Below are 17236 nucleotides of genomic sequence, written 5' to 3'. Positions count from 1 at the left end.
GTTGGCGAACGTGCGGTTCGCAAGAAGTTCACCACACACACACACGTGAGCCTCTGTTCCGATCAGCCAGGACTTAAGTTCATCTCCAAACAAAACCGTGCAGTGGGAGGGGGGGGGGGGGGACTCAGTTCTGCTTCGAGGGAGCGTGAATTAAACACTTTAATCACGAGAAAGATTATTCCAATTGAAGTATCGATTCACGATGCATTCTGTTGTGGTTACACCACCACGTGGGAGCAGCGCCAGCAGTAGCAGCAGCGACGACGACGCTGCCCGGTGATTAAAATCTTGTGTCAAGAAGCCTGCTCCCCCACCCACCACCCGACGCTGTCGCTCGACCCACAAAGGCTGCCTCCCCCCCCCCCCCATTCACCGACGAAGAAATATTATCTTCGCTGGGGAATAAAAATAGGCTATTTGGTGGGCAATTCACGGCTCCTTGGCAACTCCGCCAAGAATCCTCAGGATTAGAGAGGACCCAGGAAGGGAGAGGCGTTGAGCAATGTTAATATTACTGTTGTTGTTATTGTCATCAACGTTACAACAACAACAAAAATAACGCAGAACGGTACGAGCGTTTTTACATGGAAGCCTCTTCTTCGAATGGGACAGGTGACGGGGATGTGTAATGCACTACGCGCGTCCATCAGTCACGGACGGTGGGCGTCGCAGAGGTGTGTGGAGTGGGGGGAGGTGGGGGGCGATATTGTAGGCGAGGGGGTAAAGGCGAGGGGGTAAAGGCGAGGGGGTCGGCGGTGCGAGGAGACATTGGGGGGGGTGGGTGGGGAGGCGACGTTTGACCACAAAGAGAGACACGGGTTCGATTACCCGGTGACGTAATGTGTTGACGTTTCTCAAAAAGGTGTATAATTATTTCTAAATTTTTGTAAATAATAAATACTCGTCAGCATCATCAGCCATGGTATATCCACTGCTGGATGAAGGTCGCCTTTCTGTGCGCAAAGGATGAAAGGGGCACGTGAAGGATCTTCCCCCGTGCGAGATTTCCCAATGGATTCTCCACCCCCCCCCCCCTCCGTATGAGAATTCCGAATTGCTTCCCCACCCCCCCCCCTGTGAGATTTCCGAATGGACTCTTCGTCCCAGGACTCCCCCCGTCACGCAGATCTCACCCACGATGGGGAATGAAACTGGCGCGATCCGAACCGGGGCATCGAACTTATCATCCATCCGCTCCTCGCTAATCCACGACTCTACCCCCTTTCCCACTACAGTCCCTCCACCCCCAATTCGCCGTTTGTATTTTTTAAAAGTTTTGCCGAGAAACGGAGGTAAAGGAGGGGGGTGGGGGCATATCCCCTCTCTGTGCCCCCCTCATCTCGCGATGTAAATTCTGATGGTGCACGCCACCCCCCTCGACTTGTGTACAAAGGTGGCGTGGCCCCGGCGTGTTCGGTGTGCGGTCTCACGGCGGATTTATTTATTATCGACTACGAAGACGACGGTGATGATGGAGCGCGGTCGTGAAAAAAAAACATTACAAAAAAAATAAAAGTGGTTTTAACAGCATCGTTGTCACGTGATTGATCCCCATTATTTATCCCCCCCCCCACCCCTTTTCCTGTCCCACAGCTTAGCAGCCCCCGCCCCAACCTTGAAGTGTTCCTACACATTCCTGGGAGCCTCAACCAAGTCACGTAGTCAAATTCTGCCCTCTTTAACATGGCCCCGCCCACTCGGCCGCTAGATCCACTCACTCGGTTCCTGGCCCCGCCCACATGGTTCCTAGCCCCGCCCCCTCGGATCATAGCCCCACCCACTCGGCCACTAGCACTGCCCACTCGGGCCTTAGCACCGCCGCACTATCAATAGCACCACCCCACTCGACCACTCACGACCCTGCCCAATCGGTCCCCTAACCCCACCCACACGTTTCCTAGCCCCGCCCAATCGGTTCATATCCCCGCCCACTTCGTTCCTAACCCCGCCCACTCGGCCACTAGCACTGCCCACTCGGGCCCTAACACTGTCCACTCGGCAACTAGCCCCGCCCACTGCCAGTAGGCAGCTGCACGCCACACACCAGGGAGGTATTTGGAGGCCCAGTCGACCTAGGGGACGGCCCTAGGACCGGCTCAAGATACAGTATTCGTCACAGATGTTGTTGCCCTGAGCGCGAATCGAACTCGGGCCGCCCGGGTTCCTAGCCAACGCTCTCTACAAAACAAAGATAACCCATATAGCCTTAACAGACTGTTAGGGGCAAGTGCTGTTAGAGAGTTGTACCTGATGGCCAGAACGACACACAAGGGGCTGGGTGTGCCAGCACCACGCCCGACCACCTTTGTCTTCCCAATAGCGATGTTTTTACACCCCGCACCGGGTACTCATTTGAGGCCGAGTCGACCTAGGGGAGGCCCTGGTGTTGGCCGTGAGCGGGAATCGAACCCGGGTAGCCAGGTTCGTAGCGCAGTGCGCTAACCGCTACACTACCGCCCCCTTCCTACCCAACACCCCTCACACACGCCCCTACTCTCTCGCAGGGCCCGCGGGAGTGTGTTGTGGGGGTACAATGCGGACAGGGGGTGACGCCTGCTGGTCTCGTGTGGCATTGCAGGTCGTAGAGCGTGTGGCGAGGACCATGGGTAGGCGAGTGTGGAGCAGAGTGGGGTATGCTGGCGACTGGAGAGGCGTGTGTTGGTGGGCGAGCGTGCAGGTGGGCGAGCGTGCAGGTGAGCGAGCGTGCAGGTGAGCGAGCGTGCAGGTGAGCGAGCGTGCAGGTGAGCGAGCGTGCAGGTGAGCGAGCGTGCAGGTGAGCGAGCGTGCAGCGACGACGCTCCCCCATCAAGTCGCACACGGCGCTCGTGAAATGCAGGAACCCTTTATTCGTCGTCTGTGGTCAGCGCCACGAGCAGGTCGCGTGGCCACGTCGCGTGGCAGAGAAACCCCAATCACGGGGTGGTGGTGGGGGGGGTCTCCTCCATCCACTGACTAAGGTGGGGAGGGAGGGGGGGGGAGCCGAGTTTTGGTTCAAAACAAACAACGACTCCAACCACGTGTCCATCACAACAGCATGGAGGGAGCAGGAGATAAACAATAAGAAATAAAAAAATAACAATAATAATGATGACGAGTTATAGCAGAGTGACACAAGAAAATGGGGCCTGGGTTATGTGTGCGTGGGTAGACTGTCTAGTTGGTGGGGTTGTTGTAGACGGCTGTGGTGTTGTTATAGTTTGGGTGTTGCGTTGCCGTAGCGTTGTGTTGCCGCGTTGTTGCATTGTGTCCGGTTGTTGCTGTCTGCCCATGCGACCGCCTGTGTCTCTGTCATTCCGCCTGTAGTTCCGCCTGTGGTAGAGGCCGGTTCCATTCTCATCTCGTGCATTTGCCACCCACAGTTGCCACCCACAGCTGAGGCACCACTTCTCTTCCCCTACACCACTGCGCCAGGCTGTAGCTTGCTGTAGCAAGTCATAACCACCTGAGCCTAGCCGTGGCAGGCTGTTTGCAAGGCCACAGCTGAGGCGCTCGCTCTGGCATGCTGTAAGCGCTGTGGCAGGTTGCTGCGGTACATCAATGTCTGGCTGTGGCAGATTGCCACGGCTCTCCGTCGCACGCACGCAGCTTGCTGTGGCACGCTGTGACCAGCTTGCTGTGCCCCAAAGTCGCTGCTGCTGCTTTGCTGTGGCGTACGAATGCCTGCCTGTGGCACGTCAGGACTTGCAGTATCGGGGTTGATATAGCCGTGGCGGGCTGTACTTCACAGAGTAGTAGCTTGCCGTGGGGCGTGCAGTCACCAGCTCAAATCAAGCAGTGGCGGCCAGCTGAATGCGACTGCTGTTGCCGTTTTCTGTGTAGGCCTGGTAGGCTGTAGTTTTCCCAGAGCTTGCTATAGGATACGGTGTCTCTTCTGTAGCTCGGCATAGGTGGTCTTGTAGCTCACTGTAGCTCGCCCTGCTACAGAGTAGCTCGCTGTTGGTTTTCCATGGCGGGTCGTGACAAACCATTTCGGGGGCCGTGGAAGACCACACGGATTGCTCTGGCACGCTGTGGCTTTGCCATGGAGGGGGTTGACACTCAGGAGAGGCGGTGCCCCCGCGCCGGCACGGCTGACGCGCGGCGGCGGCGTAGGGGACGCCGTGGCGTGCCACAGGCCGCCGTGGCGGGATACGGGCGGCCCTGGCAGACCGCAGGAGGGCTACAGGTGGCTGCGGCGGTCCACAGCCAGCCCATAGACGGCCGTGGCGGGGCCGTCTAGGAGGAGCCGGTGGTGGCGGTGGTGGCGGGGGAGGACGAGGAGGTGGCGGCGTGCATCTGCGTGGCGACGTTGTAGACGTAGCCGATGTCCGGCCTCTGCTCCGGGTCGGGACTGATGCACATGTTCACCAACTCCCGCAGCTGGGCAGCCACACCATGTGGCGGGGGGCACGGAGCAGGGGGGCAGCACACAGCAAGAGGTTAAACTCGAGTGGACAGGGGGTGTAGTGTGGCACTAACCCCTAGCCCAGACCCCAACCCCTAAAACACTAACCCCCCTATCCCCTAGCCCCAAACTCTGACACTAACGCCTAGCCCTTGATCCTGACATCCAACACCTAGCCTGCTCGATCTTCTTGCGTGGACGTCTGGAACGCTCTTCCTTCCGATATTAGAAAAGCCACTGGAGTTGCGCACTTTATAATCATCTACATTGAAAACTCATTTCTTTGGAACAGCTTTTAGTGTTTTGTTTGTCGGCCTTCCTCCGCGAATCCGATGAGCAGGGTTGGTTACGTACGGTGCATAGCCCTCGATCCTGACACTAACCCCTAACCCTGACACCAACACCAACACCTTAGCCCTGGCACTGACCCTTAACCTGTAGCCCTAGCTCCTTATAGCAAACCTAACCGTAACCATGAAGCCCTAGCCCTAACACTAACCCCTAGCCCTAACACTAACCCCTAGCCCTAACACTAACCCCTAGCTCTAACCCTAAACTAAACGCATCACTCGCGCCAAACCCATACAACAATAGACCCATCCCCAACTTCTTACTCCGGTCCCTTTAACCCCCACCCGACTCCCTTAAGACTCTCTGTGACCCCCCCTTATCAGCGGGGGGTGGGGTATTACCCTGCCCTGTACACCCCCCCCCCCCAGCCCCTCGGTAGTGGAGTGGGGGGCACCTGCTGGGAGTAGTAGTCGGAGGGGAGGGGAGGGTAGTCGCACTGCTCGATTTTCTTGCACAGCGAATACAGGTTCATCTTGTCCCCATAGAACGGACTCTGCAGGGCCGCCATCTGGCGGATGACGGGGGTCGGGAGGTTGGGGGTTGAGAAGGGGGGCGAGGTAAGGGGGTAGAGCGTGCAGATAGTTTAGGAGTGCGGGCGGGGGGGGGGCTAGGGTTGGATGAGGTTTGTGTGGAAATTAATGGGTGGCTCGGTGACTGACTTAATTGATGGGCGAGTAAGTGACTCGGTCAAATCAGTGGGTTGCTGAGCAGATGGGTGACTGAGCGACCGAGTGAGTGGGTGAGTAACGGAGTTAGTCAGTAACCGAGCTACTCAGCCGCTCACTCAAGGTCCGCCGACTTGACGGCCGCCGCTCGCACACCCCTCACCTCGTACAGGAGGCATCCGATTGACCAGATGTCGGACTTGAAGTTGTAACCGTTTTCGTGTATCCGCTCCGGAGACATGTAGTACGGAGTCCCCACTGGTGGGGGGCGGGGGGGGGGGGGCGGGGGCGGAGCGGGGTCAGAGGGGCCCACCGATGAGTTGCCACCAACCGGGGGAGGGAGGCCGGCGCGTGTGACCACCTCGCCAGCGTCCACGCGCCTCTGGGCCCTTGAGTGCGTTTCGTCTCGTCTCTCCGTGTTCCCGTGTGTCTCCCCAGGTCTCTCTCCCCATTCATCCTCCTCCCCGTGTCTCTCTCCCCATGTCTCTCTCCCCATGCACCTCCTCCCCGTGTCTCTCTCCCCATGCACCTCCTCCCCATGCACCTCCTCCCCATGCACCTCCTCCCCATGCACCTCCTCCCCATGCACCTCCTCCCCATGCACCTCCTCCCCATGCACCTCCTCCCCATGCACCTCCTCCCCATGCACCTCCTCCCCATGCACCTCCTCCCCATGCACCTCCTCCCCATGCACCTCCTCCCCATGCACCTCCTCCCCATGCACCTCCTCCCCATGCACCTCCTCCCCATGCACCTCCTCCCCATGCACCTCCTCCCCATGCACCTCCTCCCCATGCACCTCCTCCCCATGCACCTCCTCCCCATGCACCTCCTCCCCATGCACCTCCTCCCCATGCACCTCCTCCCCATGCACCTCCTCCCCATGTCTCTCTCCCCATGCACCTCCTCCCCGTGTCTCTCTCTCCCCATGTCTCTCTCCCCATGCACCTCCTCCCCATGTCTCTCTCTCCCCATGTCTCTCTCCCCATGCACCTCCTCCCCATGTCTCGCTCCCCATGCACCTCCCCTTGCACTTCTGCATGCGTCTGCCCGTACGCCTCTCCCAGCGGCTCTTCCGCGCACCCCCCCCCCCCACCCCCAAGCATCTCCCCGCGCCTCTCTCCTCGTCCCTCCCCGCGCACCTACCCCCGCGCGAGTGTACCGAGGCGTACCGTACCGAGCGAGTGTGCGGCCGTGGTCTTGGAGCTGAAGAACCGCCCGAGTCCCAGGTCCCCCAGCTTGACGACGCCCGTCGCCGTGATGAACACGTTCGCCGGCTTGATGTCTGCGTCGTCGCGAACACACGCGCACAGACAAAGGTCTCTCCCGTGTGGCCCACGTACACCGCTGGGGCAAGCTGCCCGTTGGGGAGCGTCGACGGGCAGGCGGACGGGTAGGTGGCGTGGGAAAGGGAGTGTAGGTAGATGCAAGGCGGTGTGGATAGGTTGGGTGGAAGGTGGGTAATGAGGTAGGTGGTGGATGGTGTGGGTAGATTGGTGGGTAGGTGGTGTGGGTAGATTGGTGGGTAGCTGGAAGGTAGGTGGTGTGGGTAGATTGGTGGGTAGGTGGAAATGTAGATAGTTTTAATAAACACAGTACTGGACACATACACACGCAAAACACAAAGACAAATATCTCCTGTGTAGCCCACATAGGCTGTTGGGGCAAGTGTTTACAGCAAGTGCCTACGAAGGCTGGCACAGTGCACAAAGCAGGGTGGTGTGTGCGTGTGGAGTGGTGGGGCCATGGCGAGCGCACTGCGCTCCAACCCCGGCGACCAGAGTTCGATTCCCGCTCACGATGAATAACAGTGGCGAAAACGTGAACTGGTCCTGGGCCTGCCTTAGGTCGACTCGGCCTCAAATTAATATACCTGGGGTGGTGCGTAACCATCGCCACTAGAGAGACAAAGGCGGTCGTGTGTAGTGCCGGCCACCCACCCCCTCGTGCGCCGTGCCGGCCGTCATTAGGTGCTGCTCGTTAACAGCACTTGCCCCGACAGCCTGTTAAGGCTACACAGGGGGATCTTTGTCTCGTTTGTGTGCGTCTGTGTGCGTGCGTCTTGTGTCACCTCTGTGCATGATTCGGCGGGAGTGCATGTGTTCCAGGGCGCTGCACAGCTGCACAAAATACTTCCAGATCGTGCGCTCCGGAATTAAACGCTTCTGCTTCTTAAAGTGCTGCACAGGCTCGCGCACAAACACACAGACACACACAACGCGCATGGTGAACACATGGAGTAAACAGGTGCGCACAAACACACAGACACACACAACGTGCATGGTGAACACATTGAGTAAACAGGCGCACGCACACACAGACACACACAACGTGCATGGTGAACACATGGAGTAAACAGGCAGCGCACACACACAGACACACACAACGTGCATGGTGAACACATGGAGTAAACAGGCAGCGCACACACACGGACACACACAACGTGCATGGTGAACACATTGAGTAAACAGGCAGCACACACACAGACACACACAACGTGCATGGTGAACACATGGAGTAAACAGGCAGCGCACACACACAGACACACACAACGCGCATGGTGAACACATGGAGTAAACAGGCAGCACACACACACACACAGACACACACAACGTGCATGGTGAACACATGGAGTAAACAGGCAGCACACACACACACAGACACACACAACGTGCATGGTGAACACATGGAGTAAACAGGCAGCACACACACACACACTAGACACACACAACGTGCATGGTGAACACATGGAGTAAACAGGCAGCACACACACACACACACAGACACACACAACGCGCATGGTGAACACATGGAGTAAACAGGCAGCACACACACACAACGTGCATGGTGAACACATGGAGTAAACAGGCAGCACAAACACAGGTTTACCCATATCCCCCCACTTCTGTAACCCCGTTTCCCCCTTTGTTCTCACCCCTATCCTCCAAGGTTATCCAATGTCTGTGCGTTTCCCTCGTGCGTCTCCACCCCCCCCCCGCCCCTGTCTCTTCCCCCACCCTCGTCTCTCCCACCCCCCCTCGTCTCTCCCACCCCCCCTCGTCTCTCCCACCCCCCCTCGTCTCCCCCCCCCCCCCGTGTCTCCTCCTCCCCCCCCCGTCTCCCCTTTGTGCCCCACCGCGTGTCGCACCTTGATCATGCGGGAGAGGTCTCCGGCGTCTGCCAGCTCCAGCACAATGTTGAGTTCATTCTCCTCGATGAACGACGCCAGGTACTTTATCACGTTCGGGTGGTTCAGTTGCTGTGGGCGACACAAAGGAAAAGATCCCCCGTACAGCCTCGGTACACTTCTGTGGCAAGTGCTGTTAGCGAGTAGCACCTACGAAGGCACGGCACGGCACATGACGGGGGTGGGGTGGCCAAGCACCACGCCCGGTCGCCATTGCCTCCCGAATGCCGATGTTTACACACCGCACCAGGTACTCATTTGAGGCGGAGTCGACCTAGAGGAGGCCCAGGAGCAGTTCAGATAATTGTCACTGGTGTAGGCCGCGAGTGGGGAATCGAACCCGGGTTGCCAGGTTCGCAACGTGCTAGCCACCCAGCACGCCGCTCGTTGTTATGAGCGTCGCTCCTCTGCCCCTCGGTTGTTCCTGAAGGGCGACTGCCTCCAAAGGCTCCAGAGGCGTCCTTCACGAACCTCCTGCACAGAGGCCGATTTTGACACTGCTAGTACCAGTCATCGACAAGTCCAATTAGCTCCACATCCTTCTGTACCACATTGGTCCATCTCTTCTCTAGCCTGTGCCGTGCCCAATTAGCCCCATCTATCCAGCCAAACAGAAGCTGCATGGGCATGCGGTGGTTGGGCATGCGGGTTCCATTACCAGCTAATGCAGCCTCGCCTACCCGAGGAGCTGACAGACGATTCGGACTATCAAGATCTTTCAAGGATCTGTGAGCTCCTCGCCCTGCAATTCAGTCTGGTTAAACCCATTACACATACACACTTGTACACAATGGGGTGAGACTCAGTTGCTATGGGTGACATAGATTTGCAGAGACACAGTGACACACCGTGAGGAGAGACACACACGGTAGTAACAGCAGCACGGCAACTCACCCTGACACAGAGACACGCAGACACAGATGCAGAGACACGGAGAGAGGCACACAGTAAGACAGATGCAGACAGATAATGAGAACCACATAGATGCAGATACAGACCCATTAACCACAGAAAGCCATGAATTCTGAGCCTTGAACTGTTAACCCCGATTTGACCTCTCACCTTGAGGAGGTCGATCTCCTTGATGCAGTCTTGCCGTGCCTTGGCGTCCATCATCTCAAAGATCTGAAGCACAGCGAGGACTCACTCACCAGCTCACTCACAAACTCATTCACTCACTCAGCAATACACTCAACAGTACACTTTCCAACTCAGTCACCTACTCACTCACTCGCTCAAACATCGACTTAACCACTCACTCACCCACCCACAACTCAACCACCTCAATCACTCATTTATTCACGCTCTCACTAAACCTCCCACTCCACCCCACTAGCCTCACCCCACTCACCCACCCCTCACCCACCGCATCATCCACCCCACTCACCCACAGCACCGCATCACCCACCCCACCACTCACCTACCCACAGACCCAATCACCTACCCACTCACCCAATCACCCATCCATTCCGCTACCCCCGTGACTCACCTGCACCTTCTTGAGTGCGACGGGCATGTGGTCGAGCAGGCACGTGGCACGGTATACCTCGCTGAACTGGCCCCGTCCGATCTTCTTCTCAATGAGGAAGTTGACCAGCGCGTTGTAGCCCAACTGAGGCAGCAGGGGGCGCTGTGGGGACACGCGGGGGAGACACGGGTGGCGCAGGGGAGAGAGGGAGTCATGGGGAGATACATGGGAGGGAGAGCGGGTCTGAGGGAGGAATGGGAAGACATGGGGAGAGGGGCAGACATGTGGAGATGTAGGAGGAAGATCAGGGGAGAGAAAGGGAGGCACGGGAAGGCATGGGGAGGAAAGGGGAGACCATAGGGAGATATGGGGAAAGAGAGGGCCACGGCAAAGCGTGGAGAGAGACGGGGAGACGCAGGGAGACACGGGGGGACACGGGTAAAGGCATGCGGAGACTCCGCAGAGACAGCGAGACACGGTGAGAAATGGGGAGGTAAACAAATTCGAGACAGGGAGACATAGGGCGGCAAGGGCAGACGCATGGAGACGTGGGAAAGACATGGGGATGCAAGACGACATGGTGGGGGAGGGGAAGTCGTGAGGGAGTAATAGCAAGACGCGTCTCTCTCACCGTCTCGCCGGCTCTCTGCAATGTCTCCCCTTTCCCCCCAACGTGAGGACGTGGGAAGGCACGGGGGGGTGGGAGGGGATCGTGGGGAGACGTCAAGCTCCCCTCTGCTTTGCTCACCTGTGGGCCTGGCTGCAGCACCATGAATGCCTGTTGCTGCTGCTGTTGCTGCTGCTGCTGTTGCTGCTGTTGCATGGAGAGGCTGGGGGGCTGTGGTGGGGGCGTCTGTGGTGTTGGGGGTTGCAGCTCCATCGTCTTGGCCCGGGGGGTGGGTGGGGGGCCCAGTAGGGGGGCCGGGCACTCCCTGTGTTAGGAGTGGGGGGGGGGCACAAAGACAAAGGGCGCCACGGTGGCGAGATGTTAACTACCTCACCTGGCATACAGGACGTCAAGGGCTCTTCCCGCGGTCGCGTGCATTTTTCCTCCGGGTCCACATGTAGAAACACGCGTTTAAGAGTATTTGGCGGCAATAAAAGCCCACGCGATACAAGGCGCTTTAGTGGAGCCATTATTTGTGACAGCCGGGTCGGTTCTGAAAAAGAGCTACGTAGCTCAGAGGGCCCCTCACCTGGTAAAATAAATTTGAAAAGCACGCGGGGGGGGGGGGGGAAGAGGAGGAGAGGAGCCGTGGCGGGCGATGGGAATTCACAGGGCGAGCACAGCCGGAGCGAGGAGCACGTGGAGTGGACGGACGCGGCGCACAGGAATGATTTTGCGTAACAGAATCGCAACGCCTAGCTGTTGCGCACACGTGAAATTGGACGAGAGTGCGGTTAGGGCACGGAATGATGATGCACTGTGGGGCTGGCAAACAGGATGCCGCTTGCTGGGTGTGATGGAGTTTGTGAGAGAGCGAGTGTGAGTCAGCCGCCTTTCGAGCTGGGTAAATATTTAAACAAAATCCAGAGTGTGAGTTGGCATAGCTGCTACGTGACACACACAAGTATGCACTATGCATACGTACACACACGCATAGTACCGCATAAAACAAAGATCCCCACTCTATAGCAGACTGTTGGGCCAAGTGTCGTTTAGCTAGCACCTGTTAAGGTCAGAACAGCACACGATGTGTGGGGTGGCCAACGCTACGCCCGGCCACCTTTGTCTCCCCAGTGGTGATGTTTAAACATCACACCAGGAACTAATTTAAGGCCGAGTCGACCTAGGGGAAGGCCCAGGACAGCTTCAGATATTCACAGTTATTGGTTGCGAGCGGGAATCGAACTCGGGTCATCGAGTTCGTAGCTCAATGCGCCAACCACTACCACACACACGCACACACATGCACACACGCTTATACATGATACATGCTCACGCTCAAACAAAGATCCCCCCCCCCCCAGTATAGCCTACTAAACAGACTTTTGTAGCAAGTGCCAATCGTGAGCACCTATGAAGGCCGGCACGGCAGACGAACGGGGTGGGTGTCCAGCCCCACGCCCGACACAGACCACGAAAAGAAAAACACATCAGCACACCCAACAGTCGCGCACACACAGACACACACACAAGGGACACGCGCTCGCAGACACAACAACACCAATCGCCATTCTCCACTAAGTGGCGCTTGTGCTAATCTAAGTGACACAAAGACAAAGATCCTCCGTATAGGCTAAAGATACTTTTGTGGCAGGTGCTGCTAAAAACGAGCATCTATGAAGGCTGGCAGACATTGCACCAGGTACTCATTTGAGGCCAAGTCGACCTAGGGGAGGCGCAGCACCGGTTCTGACAATAAGCACTGGTGTCTGTGGCCGCGAGTGGGAATCGAACTCTCGTCGGGCAGGTTCGTGGCGGAGCACGCCAATCGCTGCGCCACCGCTCCCCAAAAGTCACGCACTGCGCAAACCCTCGCCGACGACACGGCGTCCCTGCTTGACACGAGCACACACGGCCCACCACTGTGTGTGAACCACGGCAAACACTGCGACCCTTCACGGACTAATCTCACCCAGATTCACATTCCCTGACAACTGTGGGCCCCCCCCACCTCCTCCTCCTCCCCCCCCGGACAACACGAGCCAGACTGGGCTCGGGATATGGGACAAGATACAGCTTGTAGCCCTAGCTCCTAGCTCTAACGCCAACCCCTCGCACTAACGCCAACCCCTCGCACTAACGCCAACCCCTCGCACTAACGTCAACCCCTCGCACTAACGCCAACCCCTAGCACTAACGCCAACTCATAACTTCATCACTAGCCCTAAGCGTAGCCCAAACCAAAGCCTTAAAATTGTAGCCCGAAGCCTAGCCCTAAATTTAATGCGAGTCGCAAACCTAGCGCCTAGCACTGCCTCTAGCTCCAACCGTAGCCCTAACACTAGCCCCCTAACCACATCCCAAACTCAAGCCTGGAATCTAGTCCTAACTCTGACCCTAGACATAATCTTAAGTCGACCCTAGCCTTAACTCCAACCTTAACGCCAACTCTAACGGAAGCACCAACCTTAACCTGTAACCCTCTAGCCCTGGCACGAACTTTAACCCCCAACACAGGCACCAACCCTGACTCTAACTTAGACCCTGACAGCTGGAACACGGAATCTAATCCCAACTCTTAGCTCTAACCCTTAGCAGCACTGCACCATGTAGGTCAAATGTTAAAGACCTCAACGCGGAAGATTCCTGCGTTTGAACTTCCATGAAGCTCATGGTCCACCCCAAATCGTATCCGCACAAACCATGGCGGATGCGGATGCACAAACTCCCCAGTGTGCGACTGTGATAATCCAGAACAGACGGTATAAGACAATGCCCCATCCACAAATACGAAGGCGACATCACAGCGACGACGGCGATGATGATGATGATGATACGCCGCTAACTCCACTGCTCCTGACGCGGTGATCTCTGGCTTGACCACCTGAATGTGAAATTTGTTGTTGCCTCTTGCATCTACATCAGCCATACGAAAGAAGAAGTTTGATACATATATACAGTACTGTTAATTCAATTCGATTTGGATTTAGTAGCGATCGGAATAATGCAATGGGTTAATATCTTACGGCTCTGGGTGTTAAGTGTACAGTTGGGTTTAAAATTTCAGTTTATCGAGCTCATTAATAACCGATATTCTTCATGTGCATTATACGATGTAATCTCACTTTATAATAAATCAAAGCATAATTAATTACTCTCAAGCTGACACCCATCAGTTAATTACAGAATTCAATTTCGATTTAAAGCTTTCGTGACTGCAAGGATTCATCTTCTTTGGTTCTTTCGGTAAAGTCACCAAGTAGAATGAGAATAAGAAGAAGGCCACTTGCGTTGCGGCCGAAACGTCGTGAGAATTTTATTGTTTTATTTTATTATTTTATTCTCATTCTACGTGACTTTACCGAAAGAACCTACAGAATTCAACTTAAATTAGTTGGCCGTTGCTTCTGCTGCGTTGTCAGTGGTGCGTCCACGCGCAGGCAACTCAATGCGTGGCCTTTATAGCGAAGCAAAAATATGCTCCAAAAAAGGAGCATTGTCCGAAACGTCGCCGATTATATAAATATCGTATTTACATATATTTAAGGCAACGGTGCTATTATCGAATGTGCCGAGCAGTTTGCATTGAACCGACGATAACATTCTTTTGCGTTTAACATTGCCAGTACTTGTTCATTAAACTCCGTTGGTTTAGCAAATTGAGTGTAATAAATGTTCACATTAAAAGCTTTAAATAAAAAAAAATTAAATGGCCAGTTAATTAAGTTAAGTATCAGTTCAGCGGAGTTACAATGAAGACACTTTGCTTGGTATCCAACACTGCCAAAGCTCATGTTAAACGCACAGTTTAACAATGCGAGTTTAAACAATGTCGAGTTTAAATATTCGCATCAATAATGTAAAGTTGTTATCGCCTTACGTCAATGACTCCCAAGTGTTGGACCATTAGTTATATATACTGTACAACCTACACTTACTTATGCCTGTAACTTTAACAACTTTGTCAGAACTCTCGTTAGAAAATCACGATAATCACCGGAGGTTTAATCGTCGCGAGTTTAATGGGTTGTCACGTTTTAAACACCTGCAGTTAATTCTAAATTGTATTTAAAAACGTATAAAACTCTTAGCAGGGAGCACTTCATAGGGTTAGCCGGGCCCTGTTTTACACTTCCCATCACGTATCCGCAAACCGCTATCGCCGCGCGCGCCTATTGGCTACAGCACCCACCGCTCTCTCCGCCGATTGGTCAGAAGCAACAAAAATGGGCGCGGCCTAGCATATGCGGACTACGCTTTACAAAACGCGGCCTGAGTTAGCGTGAACCCCCCGCGTCTTTCCTGGACATCCGGCCTGGTTAAGTGCACCCCAGAACCTCGGACTCATCCTGGAGGTTACCGGTGGTCCGTGTACCCCGGCTTCTTCCTCCTCCTCCCACAGTTCATTTACGCCGCAGTTTACAGCCTTTTACCGACTTCTTCAAGGCTAAACGTCGACAAAAAAAAAAGAAGAACCTTTAAAATTTAGCAAAAATAGTTTTAACAGCACCAGTCAAGAGCGTTGTAAACGTTGCGAGGGGATGGCGGCGGAGGCGTGAGTAGGCCCTCCATCCAGCAGCGGATTGATCATGACCGACGATGATGATCATCACGGTCATGGTGGTTACGAACCGAGAGGCACGCTTACGACAAGATCCTCAACTTAAACGCACGCACACACACACGTACGGTACGTACCACCACCGCACCTCCGATTGAGTACAGGCGCGCAGGGAAACCCAAGTTCAACCGTACACACCGCCACCGTCACCACCATCGGCTATGGCCGTGGTCGATCCACTGCTGGACGCAAGCCTCATCCTCAACATTTTACAACCTCCAAGGGAAGCCGCCCGCTGCGGGGAGTCGATGCCCGTCGGCCACGCCGTCTCGTCCACGGACGACAACTCTCCACCAACACACACCGTGCCCCCCACGCCACCACAGCACGCCCAGACGTACCTTTTAAATCGATCAACGTACACGCATGGCTGTCCTGCTCGACCCGAAACGTTCTTCTTGGGGTGGGGTCCTAAACAAAGATCCCTGCAGATTTTGGAGAACTTTAACGACGAACCGGCGGCGTCGTGAGCCGACAAAACTCGCCACCAACTCGCCGAACTAACAACGACCGCGCCGACTCGGCGGCAAAGTCGCTCGCTCGCTCCCTGGCTCCCTGGCTGGCTGCAGCCAACTTAGCGGGCTCGCTCGAGGGGGGCACTCGAGGGGGGCAGGGACTCACTCGAGGGGGGCTGGGACTCACTCGAGGGGGGCTGGGACTCACTCAGGAAGGACTGACCCAGGGGGAGACTGACTCAGGGATGACTGACTCGAGTGGGGACTGACTCAGGAAGGACTGACTGGGGGGGAATGACTCAGGGGGGGACTGACCCAGGGGGAGACTGACTCAGGGATGACTGACTCAGGAAGGACTGTCTCAGGGGGAGACTGACTCAGGAAGGACTGACCCAGGGGGAGACTGACTCAGGGATGACTGACTTCGCTCGCCACTCACTGACTTGATAAATTAATTCCCCCGGGCGCGAGTGCGAAGCGGGTGCGAATTTAAGGGCGGTGGAGAGTGGAGGGGGAGGAGGGAAGTGGGAGGAGGAGAGAGGGAGGGGTGACGACGGAGGAGGAGACGCGGGGCGGATCCAGGGGCAGGGTCTGTAGAGTGAAGGGCAGGGTCTGTAGAGTGAAGGGCAGGGTCTGTAGAGTGAAGGACGGGGTCTGGAGATTGAAGGGCAGGGTCTGGAGAGTGAAGGACGGGGTCTGGAGATTGAAGGGCAGGGTCTGGAGAGAGAAGGGCAGGGTCTGTAGAGTGAAGGGCAGGGTCTGTAGAGTGAAGGGCAGGGTCTGGAGAAAGAAGGACAGGGTCTGCAGAGAGAAGGGCGGTGTCTGGAGAGAGAAGGGCAGGGTCTGGAGAATGAAGGACAGGGTCTGGAGAGTGAAGGGCAGGGTATGTTGAGAGAAGGGCAGGGTCTGCAGAGTGAAGGGCAGGGTCTGGAGAGAGAAGGGCAAGGTCTGTAGAGAGAAGGGCAGGGTCTATAGAATGAAGGGCAGGGTCTGGAGAGAGAAGGGCAGGGTCTGTAGAGAGAAGGGCAGGGTCTATAGAGAGAAGGGCAGGGTCTGGAGAGAGAAGGGCAGGGTCTGGAGAGTGAATGGCAGGGTCTGTAGAGAGAAGGGCAGGGTCTGTAGAGAGAAGGGCAGGGTCTGGAGAGTGAATGGCGGGGTCTGTAGAGAGAAGGGCAGGGTCTGTAGAGAGAAGGGCAGGGTCTGGAGAGTGAATGGCAGGGTCTGGAGAATGATGGACAGGGTCTGTAGAGAGAAGGGCGGGGTCTATAGAGAGAAGGGCAGGGTCTATAGAGAGACGGGCAGGGTCTGTAGAGAGAAGGGTAGGGTCTATAGAATGAAGGGCAGGGTCTGGAGAGAGAAGGGCAGGGTCTGTAGAGAGAAGGGCAGGGTCTGGAGAGTGAAGGGTGGGGTCTGTAGAGAGAAGGGCGGGGGCTGGAGAGTGAAGGGCAGGGTCTATAGAATGAAGGGCAGGGTCTGGAGAGAGAAGGGCAGGGTCTGG

The 17236-nt window shown here is 56.1% G+C and overlaps 1 protein-coding gene across 1 annotated transcript; it reads right to left on the bottom strand.

Annotated features, from left to right (window-relative positions):
- Window positions 1-2826: 2826 nt before the first annotated feature.
- NEK7 (NIMA related kinase 7) lies at window positions 2827-16198 on the bottom strand. Its single transcript, XM_032973170.2, has 10 exons — window positions 15625-16198; window positions 10804-10987; window positions 10077-10217; window positions 9650-9712; window positions 8549-8659; window positions 7472-7580; window positions 6578-6685; window positions 5564-5658; window positions 5130-5243; window positions 2827-4359 (listed from the first exon to the last, which is right to left on the bottom strand). The coding sequence occupies exons 2-10, from the start codon at window positions 10933-10935 to the stop codon at window positions 4216-4218; spliced, it is 1017 nt and encodes a 338-aa protein (XP_032829061.2). The 5' UTR covers window positions 10936-10987; window positions 15625-16198; the 3' UTR covers window positions 2827-4215.
- Window positions 16199-17236: the final 1038 nt, after the last annotated feature.

The sequence above is a fragment of the Petromyzon marinus genome, chromosome 50 (assembly GCF_048934315.1).
Source record: "Petromyzon marinus isolate PM22_M1 ecotype Great Lakes invasive population chromosome 50, UKy_Petmar_22M1.pri1.0, whole genome shotgun sequence".
Lineage (NCBI taxonomy): Eukaryota > Metazoa > Chordata > Hyperoartia > Petromyzontiformes > Petromyzontidae > Petromyzon > Petromyzon marinus.
Note: the sequence above shows the minus strand (reverse complement) of the source record. Positions and strands in the feature narration are given on the sequence as shown.

Coding starts and splice junctions, on each gene's coding strand:
- NEK7 (XM_032973170.2), bottom strand. CDS start 10,935: ATGGAGCTGCAACCCCCAACACCACAGACGCCCCCACCACAGCCCCCC. Junction 8,660..9,649: donor AGGAGATCGACCTCCTCAAG/GTGAGAGGTCAA, acceptor TGTCGCCCACAG/CAACTGAACCACCCGAACGT. Junction 4,360..5,129: donor CCGACTACTACTCCCAGCAG/GTGCCCCCCACT, acceptor GTGGCTGCCCAG/CTGCGGGAGTTGGTGAACAT.